Here is an 8,064-nt window from a genome sequence, read left to right on the forward strand (position 1 = left end):
TGACTAATTTTCTGTCGCGGTGAAGAAGGAGCTGAGCCAAAAGGCGAAGCTCTCAATTTACCGGTCGATCTGCGTTCCAACCCTCATCTTTCGTGACCGAAAGAACGAGATCCCGGATACCAGCGCCCGAAATGAGTTTTCTCCGCAGGGCGTCCGGGCTTTCCCTTCCAGATAAGGCGAGAAGCTCGGTCATCCGGGAGGGGCTCCGAGTCGAGCCGCTCCTCCTTCCCGTATTATTTACATTAAAGGACAAAGAAACAACAACGACCCCAGGGAGTGCCAGGTGCTTGGATACATATCCAAAAACCCAAGGTAATGGCGCAGTACACCAACTTTTTCTTCGCATTTAAACACATCAAAGCAACAAAAATTATTTGACATCCACATTAGCTACGTAACCATTCGCTAGCTCCACCACGCGCTCATCCAAAGCCAGACGGAACCAGTGAAAACTCATTTGAAAATGACAAAGAAAACAAGCCGACTAGAGATGCTTACATCTGCCGATAACGCGCAGAGACGATGATGACAACGCCAACCGGAAGGCGCTAAAGGAGATGGCCGGCAACCCCAGAGTACTGGGGCTTTGATCAACTATTTCATTCAATACAATGTGAATGGCAGACTACACCAACTTTCTGACCTTTTCTTCACATTGAAACACATCAAAGCAACAGAATTGATTATTTGATATACCCATGAGCCACGTAACCATTCGGTGCGCTTCCATCCACGTTGGCCATTAGCTCGGTGGTTAAAGCACAAGCAAGGCGTGGGCGAATGACATGGTTTGTTGCTTTCCCTCTTGTGGTCCAGGAGGAACTGCTTGGCACGGTGACAAAGAGCTCCCTCCAGACTCCAATTGCCGAGAACGTGCGGTGACGCGACCGAATACTGCACATTCAAATACTGCTAACTAAGGCACCGTGTGCATACTTTTGTGCATTTCCTTTACATTTAGTGCCTAAAAAAATCATTATAAATTCAAGGGTACACATACACATACACTTGGTAACATATCATTCAAACAGCGCTTGTCCACATTCAACTTTTTTTTTCCTTTCACATTTTCCAATGTTCACAATGAGCGTGCAGGGTTGAAAGAACACTTGATCTTTTTTGAATCAAAAGGAGATACGACGACATGACCCGGGAGCCAATCACAGTCCAGGTTGTATCTTGTATAACTCAAGAATAAATTGAGACGTTTGACTTTTTAGGCAGCAGATTTAACAGCAAATGTGATTTGATTGAGCGTGCGAGTACAGTGAATGCATACAGTAGGTGGGCACAAACAGTTTGGATTTCACAATTGTTCAGTTGCACAATTAGTGAAAATTTGTGTATGGCAGGGTCACTGCAAAATTTTCAAAAGAACACATTTTTCATGTATATATTATATATACATATATGTAAACACATTGGTTGTTCTAACTTTTTGAAGATGGTGACACCCTTGCTGATTAGAAACGATAAAAATGAAATGGAAAATACTGCCACATACCCGTGGCACAGTGCGGGCTCAGAGCGACTGCTTCCCCTTTTGCAAAAGACAAGTTCTGACTCTGGTTGTGTTCTGTTTTAATGCGTGCTTCATGCGTGATTGAGAGCATCTGTGATTCCATAGGACAACCCTGACACGAAACAAACAACCCCACAAATCAGCAGGGGTTTTCAACGAGCCATGGGGGATGGATAGGATTCCCCCAAAAACACGCAAATAGGTGAATTAGGGAATACCTGACCTGTGAGTAAACCGAAGCTGCACTGCAATTTTCCAAAATGTTTTTTCCCCCCTCCGATCTGTGTAATTTTAGTTTTAAAAGTTTTGTTTTTCCTCTGGCCTGCACCTCAAATTTTGACTTCAATTCGCATGCGTGTTTGCACAGAGGATTGAGAGGAAGAAATTTCATCTATGCTGCATGTCATACATAAAGCATATTTGACAATAAAGATGACCTTGACAAGCCGTGAGCTGCACACATGCGGTCGGTCACACGCGTTCGTCTGGGTCGAGCGCGGCAAGATCGGGCGCGGTGGCCATGAACATGCTGCGCCCCCTCTCCAGCCGACTCTTCTTGTCGGTGAGGCGGAAGGCTTCCATGAACTCGTCAATGTCGATGGCGCCGTCACGGTTGCTGTCGATGGCCACCGCCAGTTCTGAGATGGCCTCGTCCGTGATCTCCATTTTCAGGTACACGCTCAGTAGCTTCCACGTCTGACGGAAGTCCGAGGGTGAGATGAAACCTGGGAAAGAAAGAAAGGCTTGTTTGATCCAGAGCATAAAACCATCATGTCAAAGCAGCATACCGAGATCCTGCCAAATCGATCAATTCGACACAAATCTGACTTTGACGGAGAGCGAGTATTGCTTTTGACACAAGTGAGGGTCTGACTACCCGCCAATCAGTCTCCATACATATGGATAGTAAATCCCGATGTACTTGATTGACCTAGCCTGCTCCCAACCTACAGTATCTGCCTATTTCCCGACCTACATATGGAGCTAGCTAGCCAGCCACGTCACTGCCGACAAATCTACTGACTTTTGGAGCCAAGCACCATCTGACAGGCAAGCTAACTCCCCACCAAGCAACCTATCAAGATGGCTCCGGCTCTACCCACCTTTGTCCCAGCTTGAGCAAAAATAGCTCCCTGGTTCACCACCTCTACACCCTACTGCCTACCAATCTATTCCCTTTCCCTCCTAGCTCTCTTGTGAGCTAGCTAGCAGCTACAAAGCTAAGTAGCTAGCTAGCTAGCCAACAACGTACCAAGCACACATTGTCATGGCTTTGCTTTGTCTGTTTTTTTTTTTTCAGCACCAGCTGCAGTAGAGGGCGTGCATCTTCAACAGGCGCACCGAGCCCTTGTTGCCAATCAAGCCAGCAATGTATTTAAGGACTGCCGAGCTGCCTAAATCAGTCTCTCGTCAGATTATTGACCTTGCTCACCGCTTATGCTCCAGTGATATTTTCGAGACCTCTTGTCCATGTCCATAGTCGCTCTTGTTTCGCCAGATTCTTGTTTAGGAAGCATTTTGGCTTTCAAGTCATTTGGGACAACTTTTCAGGTCCATGCGCTGGATTTTTGACATTTCGTTTTGAGTAATTTCGGTTGTCAAATTGACTAATTTTCTGTCGCGGTGAAGAAGGAGCTGAGCCAAAAGGCGAAGCTCTCAATTTACCGGTCGATCTGCGTTCCAACCCTCATCTTTCGGTCACGAGCTACGGCTCGTGACCGAAAGAACGAGATCCCGGATACCAGCGCCCGAAATGAGTTTTCTCCGCAGGGCGTCCGGGCTTTCCCTTCCAGATAAGGCGAGAAGCTCGGTCATCCGGGAGGGGCTCCGAGTCGAGCCGCTCCTCCTTCACGTCGAGAGGAGCCAGGTGAGGTGGCACGGGCATCCGATGAGGATGCCTTACTGAACGCCTCCCCGGTGAGGTGTTCCGGGCACGTCCCACCGGCAGGAGGCCCCGGCCGGGGACGACCCGGGACACGCTGGGGACACTGTGTCACCCGGTTGGCCTGGGAATGCCCCGGGAAGAGCTGGCAGAAGTGGCTGGGGAGGGGGAAGTCCGGGCTTCCCTGCTAAAGCTGCCGCCCCGTGACCCAACCCGGATAAGCAGTAGAAAACGGGTGGAGGGTGACTATACATCTACTTGTGCGCATGTAGCAAGCTATCGACTTACCTACCTACCTACCTACCTTTCCTTCCCTCCTAAGCAAGTGGGCAATTTGATCAGGAACCGCTCGGTGCCACAAATGATAAATATCGGACAAGTAAAGCGTTTCAGTGACTTGGGGCCCAAATGATCCTCTTTTCAGGTGGAATACGGTGACTGACGTTTCTGAGCGGGCCCAAAAAAGCAAGAGGAGACAAAAAAGAACAAAAGAAATGCTTGTGTGTCCACGGAGAAGGTGAAGAACAGCCAATCAGTAGGTTAATCTGCCGTCTTAATCGGGAGGATCCCAGAGGACGTCACCGACGGATTAGCGCATCGCACGTTGACATGCACGTCTCGCATCACATGATACACAGATGACGATGATGATGATGTCATGCGTGTGCGTATTGGACCTGAGTTATTGGTGTCGACGATCCTGAAGATGGTCTCCAAGGTGGAGCGATGGCGGTACAAGGTCTCAAGCAGACACTGGTCGATATGCTACGTGGGAAAAGACGCCATTGTGACAGAACAACAACAGAAGACCATGGATGGAAGAACTGAAGTGAGTTGAAGCTACAACGCTTGCACGCGGGAGATAAAGACGGAACGCGTCTCCTCCTCATTGGAGAATTGGACCGTGAAAACAAAGATTTGGGCACTGGAAAAACAGCGCCGGAGTTTTGAAGTCGGTGGAGAAACGTGAAAAAATTGGCGCAACGTTCATAAAGAACTTGAGCGCGGAACGACAAGCACCGCCGTCGACGTTGGTCACGCCGTACGGGCGGCACGTGGGCGGGTACGAAGGCCCTTACGTCAGCGTCGGCCCCTTTGATGGCGAGCTCGTCGAACCAGCGCCGGTAGTCGATGAGGCCGTCGCCGCTCTTGCCGCCGACCAGCTGAGAGCGCAGCATCCGCCAGGGAAGGCCCAGTCGCATCACGCTCTCCACCGCCGTCGCCCAGTCCGTCACCGAAAGCAGACCTAAGCGGCCGTCAAGACGTGGGGCGGCATGCTCCTCAATCACGCGACTCACCCTGCCGTCTGTACTCGGACATCGACCGATACAGGATAGCGATGTGCCCACTAGGCCCAAACACAAGACTGGGAAAACAGTTTCCGCTGATAAACATTCTAAATCTTAGGTCTCACGCTCGGGTCCCGGAGGGCCGCCGTCCCGCATGTTTTCCAAGTCTCCCTGTTGCAACACAGCCGATTCAAATGAACAGCTTCAATGTCGGGCTTCCGCGGGGCTCGCTGATGATCCGATCATGCGAATCGGGTGCGTTGCAACGGGGAGACTCGGCAAACGTGCGGGACGGCGGCCCTCCGGGACCCGAGTTTAAGACCCCTGTTCTCAATGCATTTTCCGGAGAAAATAACAACATGCTAATGGGAACAAAGGAATTTTGACTGACGAAGATGCGCACGGTGGCACGATCGGCCACCGCCCGAGTCAAGAATCCTCTGGCGATTTTGCACATGCGTTCAACTTGGCGAGCCAGGAAGAACATTCCGAGTGAATGAAGCTCAACGTCTGTCTGATGTTGGCCAACCAAACTTGAAACGGCCTTTCTGGCAATCGGCGAGCATGTCCCCGAATGTGCTTTTGGGTGAGCGCCATCATCTTTTATGGCGACGGCTTGCGATTCACGGTCCGAACTGCAAACGGCTCGGTTGAGAGCAGCCGCGACGGCTCGACGCTGAGCTTCGGGCGCGAGCGGGAAGGAAAGCTCGGCGCATTTGAGAAAGCAAAAGGCCACACTCACCCGTGTCGTCGGAGTCAAACGCTTTGAAGGCCCAAACGAGGTCCGACTTGTGGGAAAAGAGCTGCTCCCGAAGGACTTTGAGGGCGGAGCGCTCCGTCTGCCCGACGCTGCGCGAGACCAAGAAATCGGATCAGCCGCGCGTCCAAAACGCTCCTTTCGAGTTAGCCCTCGTGAGGACAAAGCGCTTCGCGTTACGGATGGACGGATGACTTGTTGAACGAGGACTTTCTTGCCACGTCAGGCTTTGACTTTAGGGACACGATACTGCAATTTAAGCTTGGAAAAATGCAGTTTCATCCTTGTAACGATGACGACTTTTGCTGCGGGCAAAACATGCCCTTGTTCTTGAAAAAAAATTACATTTTTTTTATTTCAGAATACAATTTACAATTTTTCCCCTAAAGAATACACATTTTGTACCACATGGACTTCGTTTTGGGGAGGAACCCCCCATCGAAGAGGATTCCTTTCAATCCCGACAAAATGCAGCTTGTTCTTGCCAAGACTGCGACAGGATTTTTCTCCTTGAAAATGACCTTCGTATCGTATCACAGAGCCTCGCCTCCATTTCTTTCATTTTACAGACGCGTGACCGCTGGAACGAAGCCGCTTTCGGTTGCATTCTACGTTTGCGGACTGACAATAAAATGAATTCCATGGCAAGTCTTCTCGAAAAAAATCTCAATTTATTTTTGTGGGCTAACTTGATTAACTTTTATTTGGAAAAGTTTGAGCTTTTTTTCCTGTATGATTCCATGTTCTGCACAAAAACACACCTTTGTTGTTGTCAAGATTTTTTTGTTTTAACTTGATTCTATTTCGATTCTGACTTTCATCCTGATAAAACGTTTTGCATCTTGTACAGACGATGGCTTTTCTTGATTGAAAAAAAAAGGACTTCATTCGTACACCAACATCTTTCGAGAAGAAATATTCCTTTGCTACTATAAGACCGTGGTTTCAATTTTTTTTTCTTTTGAAAATAAGTTGGGTTTTATTTCCCGCGGCACCTCGGGAAACGCACGGCAGTTGTGTTGCCGTTAAGATGATGCACGAGTTTGTGGCAGGAGAAAATCAATCAATCAACAAACATCTCCCCTGTGAGGGGTCCCCGCACCCACAAAGTTGGAAAAGACCCGATGGAAGGCACGAGCCGGCGCCGGTGCTACCTTTGTTGGGCCGTGAGCTCTCTGGTCATGCTGCTGGCCTGGTACTGCACCACGTAAGGCAGCAGGTCGGGCCCCAGCTTCACGTAGGCCCCTCGGTTGCTCCCCACGTCGTAGTAATTGGAGGCCGAGAAGAGCGTCAGGACCTCGGCGTCAAAGGGAAAAAGCTCGTCACCATGTTGCGAAACGAAAAGAACGCACCGCCGGGAGGAATACGACGCACTTCCAAGGAGGAAGGACGGGAATTCGGGCAGGGGAGCGCTTTCGACGGCGTCGAGGCCAAGCCGGAGCCCCGAACGCGGGACGAGTCGGGGTCCGAGTCGTCGTCGCTCACCTTGCGGTTGTGGCAGAACTCGTAGCCGTCCTGCTTGCACTCGTGCGAGCGTACGATGAGCTGCAAGTTGTGCTTGCTCAAGAAGTCGCGGGTGACGTCGGGGCCCCAGTAGCATCCGCCGCCCCTCAGCTCGTTGGGGATGCAGCCGTCTTGCGACATGGGGTCGCTCCACAGCAGGTCCAGGATCTGCGAAAACGCGGCACGGCGGCGCCGGGTTCGTCCCTTGGGCCGACTGCGGCGAGCGCGGCGTTTGACGAGGGACTAAAAGTCAGCCGGGACAGGCTTGGCGAGGGAATGAACGGCTCTATGCACCAAAGTGATTGCAATTTGCAAAAACACACGAAATGACGACATCCGAAATTGGAAGAAAAAAAAAACAACGTCATGAACAAAATGAAATAGACAAAAATGTTCAAAAAAAAAGTAGCCGAAGCTCCATCTGGATAACTACAAAGTCAATGTAAGCGTCCTTGGTTTTCATCCGTGAGCTTTTGGGGGTCACGTTAAACGGACCGCGAGCCCTCAGGGGGCCGTTTCTGAGAGCGAACGGGTGCAAACGTCCCGTTGTGGAGGGGGCGGGGTCGGAAGTGGCCACGTGGCGTCCTCGCACGCCGAGCAAAGGAGAACGCATTGACTTTCAAGATTCAAGTTGGAGCCGCCGAGTGCCGCTTTGATGGAACCAAGCCGCTGGAGACGGCAAAAGCTCAGGCGGCCGTCGCGGCTCTTTTACGTCGGTCTCTCGGAGCGCCTTCGGCAGGACGGCCTGCCGAAGCGAAGCGGATCGGACGGGCCGCTCTTGCAGCTCCTTCGAGTGATGACGGAGAGCCGCAAAAGCCGATTGAGCCCCGGGGGGGGATTAATGACGCGCGGATTAGTGAGCGCGTCATTAATGGGCGGCCAACTGGCGCTCGAGCGGCGCTGAGCGACTGCGAGGGCGCTTAAGTCCGCCGGGATACGGCGCGAGGGTTACGGCCTCGAAGCGAATGACGTGGGGGCGACGTCGGCCGTCCGGGGAACCCCTTGGCGGGTGGCCAAGAAGGAGCCTCTTTTGACTAGGAGCCAAATGAAAACGCCCCCACCCCCCCCCACTCACCTGCTTCCACTCCTCCTTGGCGCCGTCGCTCCCGAC

At 51.4% G+C, this 8,064-nt stretch overlaps 1 protein-coding gene across 1 annotated transcript in view; it reads right to left on the reverse strand.

Moving 5' to 3' along the window:
* Window positions 1–274: 274 nt before the first annotated feature.
* ppef2a (protein phosphatase with EF-hand domain 2a) overlaps window positions 275–8,064 on the reverse strand; it is a 14,772-nt gene continuing 6,982 nt past the window's right edge. Inside the window, 7 exon segments of the mRNA XM_019876161.1 lie at window positions 275–1,869; window positions 1,959–2,247; window positions 4,082–4,169; window positions 4,484–4,650; window positions 5,436–5,542; window positions 6,605–6,747; window positions 6,936–7,121. Coding sequence (XP_019731720.1) covers window positions 1,994–2,247; window positions 4,082–4,169; window positions 4,484–4,650; window positions 5,436–5,542; window positions 6,605–6,747; window positions 6,936–7,121 — 945 coding nt within the window. The 3' untranslated portion in view covers window positions 275–1,869; window positions 1,959–1,993.

This window comes from Hippocampus comes, unplaced genomic scaffold (genome assembly GCF_001891065.2).
Source record: "Hippocampus comes isolate QL1 unplaced genomic scaffold, H_comes_QL1_v1.1 scaffold102, whole genome shotgun sequence".
Classification (NCBI taxonomy): Eukaryota; Metazoa; Chordata; class Actinopteri; order Syngnathiformes; family Syngnathidae; genus Hippocampus; species Hippocampus comes.